General features: G+C 47.9%; 1 protein-coding gene across 1 annotated transcript in view; it reads right to left on the bottom strand.

Annotated features, from left to right (window-relative positions):
* Positions 1–2,505: 2,505 nt before the first annotated feature.
* The window catches only part of COPG2 (COPI coat complex subunit gamma 2), a 36,547-nt gene continuing 23,021 nt past the window's right edge, over positions 2,506–16,031 (bottom strand). The window contains exons 16-24 of the mRNA XM_081926902.1: positions 15,339–15,442; positions 14,944–15,069; positions 12,735–12,797; positions 12,446–12,585; positions 9,121–9,292; positions 7,934–8,031; positions 6,261–6,399; positions 4,593–4,691; positions 2,506–3,064 (exon numbers count right to left, since the gene is read on the bottom strand). Of these exons, the coding sequence (XP_081783028.1) occupies positions 2,934–3,064; positions 4,593–4,691; positions 6,261–6,399; positions 7,934–8,031; positions 9,121–9,292; positions 12,446–12,585; positions 12,735–12,797; positions 14,944–15,069; positions 15,339–15,442 (1,072 nt within the window). The 3' untranslated portion in view covers positions 2,506–2,933. The remainder of the gene's footprint in view (positions 3,065–4,592; positions 4,692–6,260; positions 6,400–7,933; positions 8,032–9,120; positions 9,293–12,445; positions 12,586–12,734; positions 12,798–14,943; positions 15,070–15,338; positions 15,443–16,031) is intronic.

Here is a 16,031-nt window from a genome sequence, read left to right as displayed (position 1 = left end):
ATTAAAAGCATATTGGTGTCCAACTGAGGTGGTACAGGAGCGCCATCCTGGCTAGGAGCCATTGATAACCCTGTCCTCCATGAATTTGTCCAGTCCTCTTAAAGCCATCTAGGTTGACGACCATTACCACCTCCATAGTTTAACAAATGTGCTGTGTGAAGGACTTTCCTTTTTTTCGGTTAAGTTACTGTGGGCTGACTGAAGGAGGGGTGCACTGAAGTTCTTGGGTTTCATCTTCGGCCTGCCTGCTTAAAGTGTGGTGGCAGCAGCCAATTTCTATAAAACGTTTGCAACACTGGCTTGGGTATCCTTGATGTGCAATCTCTTGTCTGGTTGACTCTCATGCCCACTTGGTGACGGCAAATCCTGTTTTTAGTTCATTAAGGAAAAAAAACATTGCACAGGAAGATGCCCAAATTAATCCATCTTAAAGTTTATTTGCTCTGCAGAGTTGCCAGGCAGAAAACGGATTGTTAAAGGAATGCTTGCTCTGAAGTTGCAAAAAAACAAGAACTAAAGCTGTAATCCTAACATCACTTACCTGTTGAATTCAGTAGGATTCACTTCTGAGTAGTCATGGTTTAATAGTGCTGTCATCTCTTACAGAAAAGGGGGCAGAAATTAAGTAGGAAGAGGCACATAAAGGATCTGGTCTGTTGCTAATGGGGCAGCCCAAACTCTTCCATGGTACAACTTTGTGAAATTGTTGCAGTAACACAGCAGCTGAAAGAAACAGCTTTTCAAACCCAGATGGCTTTGAACTGGCATTTCTGCTTCAGACGTATTTTCCTTCTCTAAAAGGTCCACTTGAAAGGAAATCCAGACAGCTGGAGCCAGCTCTAGAACCTCATTTGCAGAGCAAGTCTAGCAACTTGGACCTGGGCCAAGAGGGAGATTTCATTCATACGGCCTTTAAGGCAGAGGGTAACGCACTGAGCTTGGACGTGCCCAGTGTAGCTTCAAACCATTGTTTACCTATGAAACTCACCAGGAGACTCTAGAGAAGGGGTTGCCAACCTTTTCAGGCCCTGGAGCAGGTTTGAATTTTGAAGCAAATGACCATGGGTGCCACTGCCTGTGGTCACTTCTTGACCTCCTCCCCCTGAAAGAGGAAATGCCTGTACACATTTTGGTTCTCCCGGGGGTATAAGTCAGGACTTCCGGTGCTTTCTGCCACAATGGAGGCAGATCCCACACTAGCGGAGACCAATTGCGGACCATAAACAAGGACAAATGAGGGTAATTGTCCTTGCAACTCCCACCCCCCCGGGTTGGGGGTAATGTTCCACTCACAGATCGTCTGATACCTGGCTCTTGTCCCGATATGAAGGGCGGAAGGTAGGAGGCGCTGAGTGTAAAGCAATCCGCTTATCAGCAACCCTCCAACGCAGCCATTGTGAGCAGAAGTTCTTCTGTATTTTTAGAAAGAAATTGGATCTAATTTACAGATGTGTTTTGGACTAAAGGGACAAGATATTCTGAATAGAGTGGTACCTCGGGTTAAGAACTTACCGTATTTCTCGCTCTAAAAGACATACTTTTTCTTCCTAAAAAATAGGGGGAAATGTGTGTGCGTCTTACGGAGCGAATACAGGCTGCGCAGCGATCCCTCTTGCTGGTCTGGCTTCTGGGATTCAGAATATTTTTTTTCTTGTTTTCCTCCTCCAAAAACTAGGTGCATCTTATAGAGCAAAAAATACGGTAATTCGTTCTGGAGGTCCACTCTTAACCTGAAGCACCACTTTAGCTAATGGGGCCTCCCACTCCTGCCGCACCGCTGCTGCACAATTTCTGTTTTCATCCTGAAGCAAAGTTCTTAACTCGAGGTACTATTTATGGGAGTCTGTAACTTGAAACGTATGTAACCTGAAGCGAATGGTATTACTGTAATCACAATTGCTCTGCACCTTGAAAAGTACAGAGTGCTGAAAGAAATGTTGCCTTTTCCAACTCCATCTTTGAGCTCTGTGTACTTTAAAGAAGTATGTCAGCAGCCCATGACCAAGGGGGCAGTGTTGTGGGGCTCAGAGACTTCATGGGTGCCAGCGGAAGACGGCGAAGGTACCAACTGCTCCAGGAGTGCCACGCTGGCTCCCCCTGCACTACAGCACTGGGAAATTATCAAGGCATATAATTTACCACCCTGCGCGCAGAACCAACCATGTGGGAAACTAGTTATCTACAGTGCCCTGCCAAGAAGGGAGGGGAGCTTTTTCCTTGCCCACCTAGAAATCTGGCAAGCGATAAAAGGCATGGCAGATGGCCATCTGCACTTGGCCTGCCCTACATCACAGGGTTGGTGTGAAGCTGATATACTGCTCTGAGCACACTGGGCAAAAGGTTAGCAGGACAAGAGTAAGCCTAGTTGTCCTGCTACTCCCTCCTTTCTGGTAGTGCTGAGATCTGAAGCAGCTCTCAAAAGGCCCTTGCAATCCGGGGTTTACCATCCCTTGCAAGCTGCTCTGTGAAAGGGGCACATGAAACACGACAGTATTTGGCAGACAATTACTACAGAATGTATTTTATTAAACAGCACAAGTTGGGGGGGAAAGATGCAACAGTGTTGGGATAGCCCATGTTTATTTTCTGTTAATAAAAGTCCATTCAAGAAAAGTTGATTTTCTTCTTTTTTTAAAAAAAGGATCTTCTAACAGCTTTTCTGCCTCTACGGGCAGCACAGAAAGAGAATAATTTATTACAGGAATGCAGAGGTGGAGCTGGGGGCGTTTGTGGGCAAGGGGGCTGAACGCCCAACTCCGGTTGTGTGGAAGAAAAGGCAGGGTGGGCTGCCGGACCCCCAGTTGCTACAGAAAACGGCTGACCGAGAGGAGGGAAAACGAAAGAGGCATGCAGGACTAGAGGTCCCGGGAGTGCCTTTGAGGCAGGAGTTGGCGAGAGGGTGAGTTGACTCACAGAATGAGCTGCCAAGACTCTTAACCGACGGAAGCCAAGATGACGTCCACGGGAGTTTCTTCTGTGCTCCGGACAGTCACCTGCATAGTCACGCCATCTCCCAGAGCGAGCCTGGACCTCACCAGCACATCCGAGCCGCCTCTGTACACACCTGGAGGCAGACAAGGTGAGTCACTGAGGTGGCTCTCGGCCGCAACGGCTCAAGCCTGCTCACATCCTTTCTTGCAGAAATGCTAACAAGTTGCAATCGTCCAGGCAAGGAAGGAAGGGGATTTTGTGGGGGTGATTCAGAGCAGGGATGGGGAACTTCTTGCCTTCCAGACATGCCTGGTCTCGCATCTGCCCCAGGCCAGTGAGGGTTGGGAATCTAGTTACATTGAGATGGTCAAAGATGCCTTATCTCCTTTATAGTCCCTGCCTCTAAGCTCAAACTTATCTTTTTTAAAAGAAGGAGTAAGGAAGTGGGAAAGAAGCAAATTCTGATGCCAACTCTTAAAAGTTGCACAGTTCTTCTAGACAGCTGCTGAGATAACAGCAGTTTCCTATGCTGCACTGTGTAACTACGACCAGATTCTGAGACCTGGTTCTGCATTTAAGGTAAAAATCTCTTCTGCGCCTACAAAAACCAAGGCAATTGACTCACAACCCACAGCCAAAAATACTTAACAAAGCGCTTCTCTAATAGCTATGCTAACTAGTTATATAACCCTTGGGCTGTTGGTTCTGAAGGTATTTAAAGAGCAGCCAATAATAATAATAATAATAATAATAATAATAATAATAATAATAATAATTTTTTATTTATACCCTGCCCTTCCTGGTTCAGGAAACGGGCTCAGGACGGCTAGCAACAAATTTAAAACACTTAATTGGTGCAACAAAAAACAGCATAAAATACAGTATAAAACGTGAATAACAATAAATTCAGAATTCAAAAATCAATCAATTTAGGGGGGAAATCCATCCAATAAACATTAGATGATCACCAGGGCTAGCTGGCTAAATTAGTCCTATTTGGGCCAGCGAGGAGACCAGGGGAGAATTAACTGTGGGATCCCAGAGCGGGTAATCTTCATAAAAAGAGGAGGGGGAGGAAAGGAAGGGGAATAAAAGATCAGGCTAAGTTCAAATTGAAAGCCAGGCAGAATAGCTCTGTCTTACAGGCCCTGTGGAAGGAAGTTAAATCCTGCAGGGCCCTGCTCTCATGGGACAGAGCATTCCACCAGATTGCGGCTATGGCCGGAAAGGCCCTGGCGGAGGATAATCTGACTTCCTTAGGGCCTGGGACCTCTAAACTATGATTATTCATGGACCTTAAGGTCCTCTGCAGGGCATACCAGGAGAGGAGGTCCTGTAAATACGAGGGCCCTAAGCCACAAAGGGCTTTAAAGGTCAAAACCAGCACCTTAAACCTGACTTGATACTCCACCGGGAGCCAGTGCAACTAGACAAATATTTGGCCAGACGTGATCTCAGAGAGGAGCTTTTAAAGCCACTTCCAGCCCTATCGCTGGATAAGAATGAATGCTGTTCCTGAGAGAAGTGCTTCACAGAAGGTCCCTGCTACTGTTCTTGGGACGGGACAACTCCAGTGCCATTAATTCTCTTGGGGTGACACCATTTCAGCCACAGAATGCCCAGACACCACTGAACCGCCCCCACCCCCGGCTGACTCTTACCGGCCAGGTAGAGCGTGTGTGAATTCTTGTTCTCGGGCACTTTGTCGGATCTCTCGCACGGCTGCATGCCCAGGAACTTCACAATGTTGCTGACAGCTTCTGCATTCAGAGGAGATTCAAGAAGACCTGGGGTTAGTCCTGCGTTGTCTCGGCTGTGTGGTCAGATCCAAAGGGGATCTTTCAAAGTAGCAGCTAGTCACCCCAGGATCCTAGGAAGCCGTCTTAGACAAGGGTCAGGTAACTGTCCATCTAGCTCACCACTGTCTACACCAGGATTTCCCAAACTTGGGTCTCCAGCTGTTTTCGGACTACAATTCCCATCATCCCTGGCCACTGGTCCTGCTCGCTAGGGATGATGGCAGTTGTAGTCCAAAAACTGCTGGAAACCCAAGTTTGGGAAACCCTGCTCTATACTGACTGGCTGCAGCTCTCCAGGACTTCAGGCGAGGGTATCACCCAGCCCTAGCGGGAGAGACGGGGGATTGAACCAGGGATCTTTTTCATACAAGGCATGTGCTCAGCCATTGAGTTAGATCTCCTGCTCGGCCCTCCAGATATTCTTGGCCTACAACTCCCATGATCCCTAGCTAGCAGGACCAGTGGTCAGGGATGATGGGAATTGTACAGTGGTACCTCGGGTTAATGGGACGCGGGTGGCGCTGTGGATTAAACCACAGAGCCTAGGACTTGCCGATCGGAAGGTCGCGGTTCGAATCCCCACGATGGGGTGAGCTCCCGTTGCTCGGTCCCTGCTCCTGCCACCTAGCAGTTCGAAAGCACGCCAGAGTGCAAGTAGATAAATAGGTAATGCTCCGGTGGGAAGGTAAACGGCGTTTCCGTGCGCTGCTCTGGTTCGCCAGAAGTGGCTTAGTCATGCTGGCCACATGACCTGGAAGCTGTATGCCAGCTCCCTCGGCCAATAAAGCGAGATGAGCGCCGCAACCCCAGAGTCGGCCATGACTGGACCTAATGGTCAAGGGTCCCTTTACCTCTGGTTAAGAACTTAATTCGTTCCGGAGGTCCGTTCTTAACCTGAAACTGTTCTTAACCTGAGGTACCACTTTCGCTAATGGGGCCTCCCACTGCTGCTGCTGCGCAATTTCTGTTCTCATCCTGAAGTTCTTAACCCAAGGTACTACTTCCAGGTTAGTGGAGTCTGTAATCTGAAGTGTTTGTAACCCGAGGTACCACTGTAGTCTCAAAACATCTGGAGGGCCGAGGTTGAGGAAGTCTGATCTAGAATAACCCTCTTGTTCTCTCAGCTAAAAGAACAGCCTTGCATTTTCTTGAATCTTATAGACAGTGTACCTCGGGTTACATACGCTTCAGGTTACAGACTCCGCTAACCCAGAAATAGTGCTTCAGGTTAAGAACTTTGCTTCAGGATGAGAACAGAAATTGTGCTCTGGTGGCGCGGCGGCAGCAGGAGGCCACATTAGCTAAAGTGGTGCTTCAGGTTAAAAACAGTTTCAAGTTAATTCGAGCTCTGGAACGAATTAAGTACTTAACCCGAGGTACCACTGTACTAGGACCGTATACCCTGTTCTTGGAGCAGAAGCTAAAAAGTTGTCTTGTTTAGAAGACACTCAGGAGCCTGGGAATGTTTCTTTTCTAAAATTGGTTTTAAACATGCAATCTTAGGTCTGGGGAAAAGCTGCCGTATCTCACCGTCCAGGGTTTTGATAGTGCTGAGAGCGAAGGTCTCTTCTTTCTCATAGTCATCCCCAACTTCCTCCCAGGCAGCTGCAAAATTGGGCTTCAAGACCTTCTGGAGGTGGTCAGAGAGAGTCAGCTCCAGGTCTTCCAGCTGGCAGAGAAAGGGAGGTTAGTCCTCAGGGTGGAGAAATGCTCTCAAGATAATAATAATAATAATAATAATAATAATAATAATAATAATAATAATAATATTTATACCCTGGTTCATACCCTGGTAATTTTATATTTTCCTGGTTCAAAATCAGGGATTAGGGCGGCTAACAACAAATTTAAAACGATTATAAAAGCAGCATAAAATACAGTATAAAAACATGAATAACAATAAAATTCAAAAGTCAATTTAGGGGAAATAAGCATTAGATAATCCTCAGGGCTAGCTGGCTGAATTGATCCTACTTGGGCCAGCAAGGAGGCCTGGAGAGAATTAGCTGTGGGATCTCAGAGCGGGTGATCTTCATAAAAGGGGAGGGGGGAGGGGAGGGAAATAAAAGATTAAGCTGAATTCAAATTAAGGCCAGGCGGAATAGCTCTGTCTTACAGGCCTGACGGAAGGAGGTTAAATCCTACAGGGCCCTAGTCTCATGGGACAGAGTATTCCACCAGGTCAGAGCCATCACTGAAAAGGTCCTGGCCCTGGTGGAGGATAGTCTGACTCCCTTAGGGCCCATGGCAGGGACCCCGTGAGGAGCCTTGCTGCAGCATTCTGCACCTGCTGGAGTTTATGGGACAGCTTCAAGGGCAGCCCCGCGTAGAGCGAATTACAGTAGTCAAGCCCGGAGGTGACCGTTGCATGGATCACTGTGGCCAGATCGGGGCGGAAAGGTTAGTGTCAGCAACCCGAAGTCGCCAAAGAAGGGGCTCCTTACACACCTGCCCCACGTGTTCCTCCTCCTCTCTCCTACCACTGGCATGAAATCTGCTTCCTCTGGAAAAGAGGAAGCCATGCAATGGCTGGCCAAGTTGGGAGCAAGACTGGCAGGGATGAGTCCAAAGAGAACTCTTTGACTCTGGCCTCCATATGTGTTCAATGGCCACAGATGCAGGTTATTCAGAATGACCGGATTTTGACAGAAAAGATAAAATCCCAATGTGCTCTCAAACTACAGTGCTGATTAATATTCTACAGCCAGTGGGAAATGGGGATTATTGTTCTGCTGTTTTAATTATTTGTGTTTTTATCTTGTATCTTATTTTGCGAACCGCCTAAGATCGTATGATGAAGGGCATCATCATCATCAGTCCTTTTTTGTGGGGGAACACAGGGGTACACATACCCCTAAACATTTTGTGAATCTTTGCATTTTTGTCCATTTACTGTATTGTTCCCGATTTGAACTATAAAATGGTGATTTTCTTGAGGCAAAATGAGAGTACCTCTAAACATTTTTTAAGAAAAAAAAGCACTGATAATGATCACATTTATACACTTTTCTGCATTGCTGAGTGAAAGCAGCGTGCAATTATACACTTAAAAATCAGACTACTATTGTGTGTGTGTTTTCTTATTTTAAAAACAGTCGGGGGCATCAAAGACAGATTTTTATGCAAATCTCCAGGGTGGAAATGAGCCTGTTCCTCCTCCTGTTCAGCAATTCCTACAGAACATTTGCCCTGGGCTCGCTTACCACATATTCGTCGTCGTAGCCATCCTCGTCCGGCACCCCAGTGTGAGGGTCGCAGTCTCGCACAGTGAACTTCATAGTGCAGCTAAAAGTGCAGGCGACTGGGGCGAGGGAGAAAGGAGTCCACGTTATAATGAAAATGATCTACAGGTGGTACATGACACCAGTCAAGCTTGCAAAAATTTATCATTTGCCCGATAATAAATGTTGGAAATGCAAAGAGACTGAAGGTACATTCTTTCACCTTTGGTGGACATGCCCAAGGATTAAGACTTTCTGGGAGATGATCTATAATGAAATGAAAAAGGTATTTAAATATACCTTTCTGAAGAAACCAGAGGCCTTTCTCCTGGGCATGGTCAGCCAATTGGTGCCAAAGAAGGATAGAACCCTTTTTATGTATGCTACAACAGCAGCAAGAATACTTATTGCGAAGTACTGGAAGACACAAGATCTACCCACCAGGAAAGAATGGCAGATGAAAGTGATGGACTACATGGAACTGGCGGAAATGACTGGCAGAATCCGAGACCAGAGAGAAGAGTCGGTGGAAGAAGATTGGAAGAAATTCAAAGATTATTTACAGAAACATTGTAAAATTAAGGAATGTTAGAAGGATGTTGGAATGAAGTTATGTGGTTTTAGCAGAAATGGTATAAAGGATTAAGAAAAAAACAGACTGTTAATTGGTGAAAGGAGGGAAAGTTACATTACATTAAAATAAATTACAGGACAAAAACTGGAAAAGATGGAAAGGATTTGCTGAAATAGCTAACCAAACTAGAATACAAAAAAGGGAGGTGTGAGGAGGTCAAGGAAACAAGCAAATGAAAGATAAGTTAGGAAGATTCGCTGTCTTTTTTAATTGTTTTTATTTTTCTGTTTTTTTATTTTTCTTTTTTTCCACTTTTTCCTTATTGTGATGTGTTGTTTTGTTTTTGTTTAATATGGTGTTTTCTATTCTTTCTTTTTGTAACCTCTAAAACTTTAATAAATATTATTCTAAAAAAAAAAAAGAGAGAGAGAAAGGAGTCCACGTTAAGAGGGAGAGCTGCTCCAAGCAAAACCCGAAGCCGGGAAGGAAAACAGCCCAGCCTCCGAGTGGCAAATGCCGAGGACAGACAGCCGAGGAATTAAAACCCAGGCACATCCCGGGGGTAAAAAGCAACATACCTGAAAAAGCAACATACCTGCCGTGGGGTCGTCTAGGGGCAGCCGGACAAGGGTGTAGCACATGCCTGGCTGGTTGTAGGAGAGGATGGGAGCGGGGATGCAGTGGAGCACATCGTAGGCGTCGGAAGGCTCCATCTGCACCGTCACCTTCTCCAGTAACTGGTCGTTGAGGGTGTTTGTGCAGTCGAACTAGAGAGAGAGGGGAGAAGCAAACAGGGTTGCTTGTAGCCTGGATTTCTCTTCTGCTGCCCTTTCTCCAGGGCTCATGCAAAACCAACCTTCTCCAATCTGATGCCCGCCAGATGTTTCAGCCCGAGCAAGCATGGCCACAGGGCTGGCTTGCCAGAAGTGTGGATCAAAACATCTGGGGGAGGCAGATGTTCTAAACACTTGCTGAAAACTTTTCTGTTCTGCCAGGCCTGCACAGGCAAGTATAATTCCTGCATGGAAGGGGCCTTGGAATCCCTACCAACTCTACAATTCTAGGGTTCTATAAAAGTACATCCCACCCAACCACAATGATCTATTGAGGTTTGCTTTTAATTTCATTTTGCATTTAATTTTTTGTATTTTTATCGTCTGCGTTTTTATATAATAATAATAATAATAATTTATTATTTATACCCTGCCCATCTGGCTGGGTTTCCCCAGCCACTCTGGGTGGCTTCCAACAAAACACTAAAATACAATAACCTATTAAACATTAAAAGCTTCCCTAAACAGGGAATGTATATTGTTCAGATGTATATTGTTATAAACTGCTGTGAGATGTGCTGTATTTTTTGCTCTATAAAATGCACCTGACCATAAGATGCATCTAGTTTTTAGAGGAGGAAAAGAAGAAAAGCCAGCAAGAGCCGCAGACACGCTCGCTTGGTGCTGCTCTTTAAAGATAGAGTGGCTCTTGCTGGCTTTTCCGGGAGGTGGGAGAAGGGACTGACGGGCTGCCCTCCGTCCTTTCTCCCACCTCCCTGAAAAGCCAGAGCAAGCTCTCGCTCTCGCTGTGCTGGCTTCAGCAATAGCTGCACAGCGCCTCTTCAGCAAAGCGGGAGGAGGAACAGAAGGGGCTCCGTAAGGGCTCCCTTCCATTCCTCCTCCCGCTTCGCTGAAGAGGTGCTGCTCTGCTCTGCTCAACCCAGCAGAGCAAGAGTGAGAGCTGCGCAGCACCTCTTGGTCTGCTGGCTTTCCAGCAAAACAGGATGAGGGACGGAAGGGGCTCTGTAACAGCTCCCATCCGTTCCTCCTCCCGCTTCGCTGGGAAGCCAGCAGAACAAGAGGCGCTGCGCAGATCTCGCTCTCGCTTTGCTGGCTTTAGCAATAGCTGTGCAGCTTGCATTCGCTCCATAAGACGCCTACACATTTCCCCTTACTTTTTAGGAGGAAAAAAGTGTGTTTTATGGAGCAAAAATTACAGTAATTTAAGATACAAATATTATAAATATTTTTATAAATCAATAAATACAGTGGCTGACCCTTGCTTTTGAGTATTTCGGGCAGGGGTTCTGCCTCAGCCCTGCTGGGAAAATGCATTCAGAAGAGCCCTGGCCCTTCTCCACAGCGGACACAGTGGTCCAAAGGCATGAAGTGATAACCTCAGGGGTCGGCAACCTAAGGCCCATGGGCCGGTAGCGGCCCAAGAGGCTTGTTTAACTGGCCCTTGGCGCCCCCTGCTCTTACTGGTGTGGCGCGGGGACCGACTTCTGGGTTGATGGCGCCTGTGCGCATGTGCACGGGCGCTCCTCCGACCCAGATGTGCGCTGGAAATAGCATGTGTGCACACATATGGGATGGAGAAGCGCCCGTGCGCATGTGCACACGCTATTTCTTGCGCACTTCTGGGATAGAGGAGTGCCGGAAATAGTGTGTGTGCATGGGCGCTCCTCCGACCCACCCTCTGACCGATGGAACGCTGACCGGCCCATCCTCAGATAAGGTTGCTGACCTCTGTGATAACTACTCCAAAGCATAGCTGTCAACTTACAGATTTGAAAATAAGGAACCAGCAGCCTCGAAAATAAGGGATCAGCAGCCAAAATAAGGGATTTTGCTTGGCTTATGCAGAAATCCAGCACTGATGGAGCCATGCTGCTTTTGCTGCGACTGACTGTGTTTTGCAGGGGTTGGACTAGATGATCCTAAGGTCTACAACTCTGACCAAAGAAGAGTGGCAGACAAAACTGATGAACGACGTCCAGATGGCAAAGCTTACAGGCAGAATTAGAAAACAGGAAGAGGACCTCTTTATTAAAAAGGGGGAAAGTTTATAATTTAGTTGAAAAGCTATTGTAAAGAGGTACATACATTGGTAGGATTGACAGAAAACTTGTAGTAAAAATTTGAACTACGGATGGACAAATGATTTATAAAAATAGAGTTATGAAAGGGATGCAGAGGGGGAAATGACTGCATTAAGATGCTGCACTGGTTGGAGGGGATGCTAAGCAGCACGTTGGGGCTGCCGTCGTCCTGGCGCAAGGAGTTCCACTGGCCCTTCCCTCCCCGCCCAAGAAGGGGGAGGGAGGAAGAGACTCTCTCGCCCATGCTGCCCAGGAGCCCAGCATGAGGCGGTTGCGGTGCTGTGGCGGCTGCTGAAGCGCCGTCCTTCTGCGTCCCTCCCCAGCCCCTCCTCTTCCTCCTCCCTCAGGCCGCCTCCTCAGCTGCCACCATCACTGCTGCCTCCAGCTTCCCCTGACAGCGCAGCATAAGTCTCGCAAAAGAGGGGCTGCCTGGCCGCCCGCCGACAGCCGTCTCCTCACAATGCGCCCTTGAGGGGGAAAAGGGAGAGACGGAAACGCGGCAGCTTGCGCGCGCACTCTCTCTTGCGGCTGAGGACCCCGAGCCGCTGCTTCCCTCCCTAGGCGGGCGAGCATGAAACCCAGGAAATTTAAGGGACATCATCAATAAGGGACAGCAGCGGGATATGGTGCTGGGATAAGGGAGTTTCCCGCCAAATAAGAAACGGTTGACAGCTATGCTCCAGAGTCAGGGATCTTTTGTCACCTCAGACTGAAGTGCATCCTCATTGTCGTCATAAGCCCAATCGTGTTTTCCTCCGTAACAGTAACATCCTTTTAAAAATCTCCCTAAAAACCCCGTGAGGTACATTACAGTGAGAGCGCATGACTGCCCAAAGCCTGCCAGAAAGAGCTTCAAGCTGAGCAAGGAAGTGACTGAAGGTCTTCTGAGTCAGAGTTCAGCACTCCTACTACAGTGGCCTACAGAAGGTTGAGATTAGAAAGAAGCACCAAAAATTCCTTTCCAGGGCATGTGGCAATGGAAGGGGTTTAACTTGCACCTAGCATCCTCTGTGGCCTCTTTCAACAACGCTGAGGCTTCTTGTACCTGGAAGACGATGTGATTTGAGAAGACGTGCTTGATGCAGCGGACAAAATACTCCGTCTCGGCCTCGGTCAGCTGCACTGGATCGGATGACTTGAAGAGAGGGCCCAAATTCTTGAACTCGGGAATGGCAGCCAGTTGTTCTAAAGGGGAAGAAACAGACTCAGCCTACAGGGAGACAACACATTCTCTCCCCTCACCCCCTTGCAAACTGCCATGGCAAATGCAGTTAAAACACAACCTTCTGTAGCTCTCCAAGTTTTAAGAGGGCAGCTCTGGGGTCTTTTATTACCTTGGAATATGTCCTGCCGCGACGGAGCCATTTTTTCGGGCTTGTTGGCCACCAGGGCAATCTCTGAAATGAGAAACAGCCATTAAAATTTCCAGCCAAAGTGTCCAAGACAAATCCATAACACAAGGGGTGAGCACATTGGCATGACTGCAGACCAGAAAAATTGTCCTGATGCGAGTAGCGCTGTGAGTTAAACCACAGAGCCTAGGACTTGCTGATCAGAAGGTTGGCAGTTTGAATCCCCACGATGGGGTGAGCTCCCGTTGCTCGGTCCCTGCTCCTACCCACCTAGCAGTTCAAAAGCACATCAAAGTGCAAGTAGATAAATAGGTACCGCTCCGGCGGGAAGGTAAACGGCATTTCCGTGCGCTGCTCTGGTTCGCCAGAAGCGGCTTAGTCATGCTGGTCACATGACCTGGAAGCCGCACGCCAGCTCCCTTGGCCAGTAAAGCGAGATGAGCGCCGCAACCCGAGTCGTCCGCGACTGGACCTAATGGTCAGGGGTCCCTTTACCTTTACCTATCACACACACTGCAGCTTATTTTACTACGCACCGGGGAAGGCCTTTTGCAGGCTCGTGTGGGCATCCGGGAGCCGCTCTGGCGACTCCAGGCACAACATGCAAAAAATCTACCCGAGACCCATGGCATGTACAAAGTTCCAAACTGTGCCTGCCACAGGCTCCAGGCAGGAATTGGGTTAAAATTGCTTAAAACACACAGTGTTTTAACACAGGATAGCTTTCTCCAAAAGAACATGGAAAATATATTGTATGTATCCATTGTGACTGGATACAGCTCTGGTGGAGAGCCCTCCAGACCCGTTCCTGCTTCTGTCTGCCACTTCAGAGGCCATAAAGAGGGGAGGAAGCAGCCGTACCAACAGGCTAAAAAATAGCTTCTATCCATGAGCTGTTGAACGAAAAATAACAGCGAAATTGACTTGCGCGGTGGTGTGTTGTTTGATAAGAGATTGAGTTGTACAATGAAAATAAAGGTATTTTTATTTTTATTATTTTTATTAATTATTATTATTATTATTACTTAGGCAACCCTCCATCCTGCCTGGAGAAGAGCTGCAGCAGAGAGTCTCTGCTGTGTGCATGAAGCTCCATTTGCACAAAAAACTACCTTTCATAAGCTGCTTTGCGATGGCTTGGCTTTGAAAGGCAGTACGTAAGTGCTTAACGGAACAGCACAGAATATTATCATCAGAACCTGTACAGACCATTACAGTGCTACCTTGGTTCCCGAATGGCTTAGTTGATGAACAAATGAGCTCCTGAACATCGCAAACGCGGAAGTAAGTGTTTTTCGGAAGCCAAACATCCGTTTCAACTCTTGGCATTGTTTCTGGGGCCAATCAGCCAATCAGAAGCCGCGCCTTGGTTTGCGAATGTTTTGAGAGCTGAACAGACTTCCAGAATGGATTGAGTGCGAGAACCAAGGTACCACTGTATTCCGCAAGATTAACCGTGGTCAGATTATGCATCTACATATAGCAAACTTCTGGCAGTGCACCCAATAAACACTCAAGATGTGGAAAGCTCACAGCATCTCTCAAGGATGCTGTTCTTGGATGTCCCCATCATGCCACTTGGAACCCAGGTGGGCACTGCACGCAGTTAAGGCAGTGGTTAGCAGAGTTTGTAACCTTAAGCGTCTGTAACTTGGGGTGTACCATTGTATAGTTAAAGCTATTGTTTTCCCAGTAGTGATGTATGGAAGTGAGAGCTGGACCATAAAGAAGGCTGATCGCCGAAGAATGGATGCTTTTGAATTATGGTGCTGGAGGAGACTCTTGAGAGTCCCATGGACTGCAAGAAGATCAAACCTCTCCATTCTGAAGGAAATCAGCCCTGAGTGCTCACTGGAAGGACAGATCCAGAAGCTGAGGCTCCAAGACTTTGGCCACCTCATGGGAAGAGAAGACTCCCTGGAAAAGACCCTGATGTTGGGAAAGATGGAGGGCACAAGGAGAAGGGGATGACAGAGGATGAGATGGTTGGACAGTGTTCTTGAAGCTACCAGCATGAGTTTGACCAAACTGAGGGAAGCAGTGGAAGACAGGAGTGCCTGGTGTGCTCTAGTCCATGGAGTCACGAAGAGTCGGACACAACTAAACAATTAAACAACAACAACAAAATACAGTGGGGTTCCACATCTGGAGCAGAAGACCTCCCCCCTTAAGCCTGTTTTTGCCCCATTACCTGCTTTCTGCTCAAAGGTGGGGGCAGTGGCCAGAGGCACGGACCTCATGTCAAAAGGCTTCTCTGTGGGCTCCAGGGTGTACTGGTGCAGGGCCTTTTCCATGCCGGGAATGGAGACGGTCAGGCCTGCAAAGAGGGAGGGGTAAAGGTGTTCAAGGAAGGATCACGTGGTGCTCAGAGGCCCAATTTGCTGGCAGGAGCATCAAGGGTGGGGAAGGGCCAATAGACATACCCAACACCAGAGCTTTAGCCATTGTCCAGAGCAGCCCCTAGTTGTGGCAATTCCCTGGATAACTTGCAAAGGTCTCCAGTTCTTAACCAATGGCCCCTGTTCCCCCCATCCCATTCTTTTAGGACTTGCAGGTGCAGTTCCGCCCTTCCCAGCCGGCACCAACCGTTAAAGATGTATGCAGCATTCAGAGCCAGCTGCTTCTGCTGCAGCACGTTCAGGTAGAAGGTTGCTCGGTCGCGGACCTCGTCGTCGCTGTCCATCATGCACCTGCATGGCAAAAGAGGAGAGAAAGCCCTTGAAGGCTGCTGAAGGGGGGATGGCCACTACCAGACATCAGGAATCACAAGACAGAGAAACCAGTAGGAGAACACTTCGATCTCCCAGGACATTCTATACAAGATTTCAAAGCAGCTGTCTTATTACAAAAGAATTTCAGAAATAGACTGGGAAGAGAAGTTGCTGAATTGCAACTTATTACCAAACTTAAAGGGACGTGGGCGGCGCTGTGGGTTAAACCACAGAGCCTAGGACTTGCCGATCAGAAGGTCAGTGGTTCGAATCCCTGTGACGGGGTGAGTGCCCGTTGCTCGGTCCCCGCTCCTGCCAACCTAGCAGTTCGAAACCACGAAGTGCAAGTAGATAAATAGGTACTGCTCCGGCGGGAAGGTAAATGGTATTTCCATGTGCTGCTCTGGTTCGCCAGAAGCGGCTTAGTCATGCTGGCCACATGACCCGGAAGCTGTACTCCGGCTCCCTCGGCCAGTAAAGCGAGATGAGCGCCACAACCCCAGAGTCGTCCACGACTGGACCTAATGGTCAGGGGTCCCTTTACCTTTACTAAACTTAGAACCATGGA

Source organism: Podarcis melisellensis (assembly GCF_964234715.1).
Source record: "Podarcis melisellensis genome assembly, chromosome: 10".
NCBI classification, from domain to species: domain Eukaryota; kingdom Metazoa; phylum Chordata; class Lepidosauria; order Squamata; family Lacertidae; genus Podarcis; species Podarcis melisellensis.
This window is presented reverse-complemented; position numbering and strand designations above follow the sequence as displayed.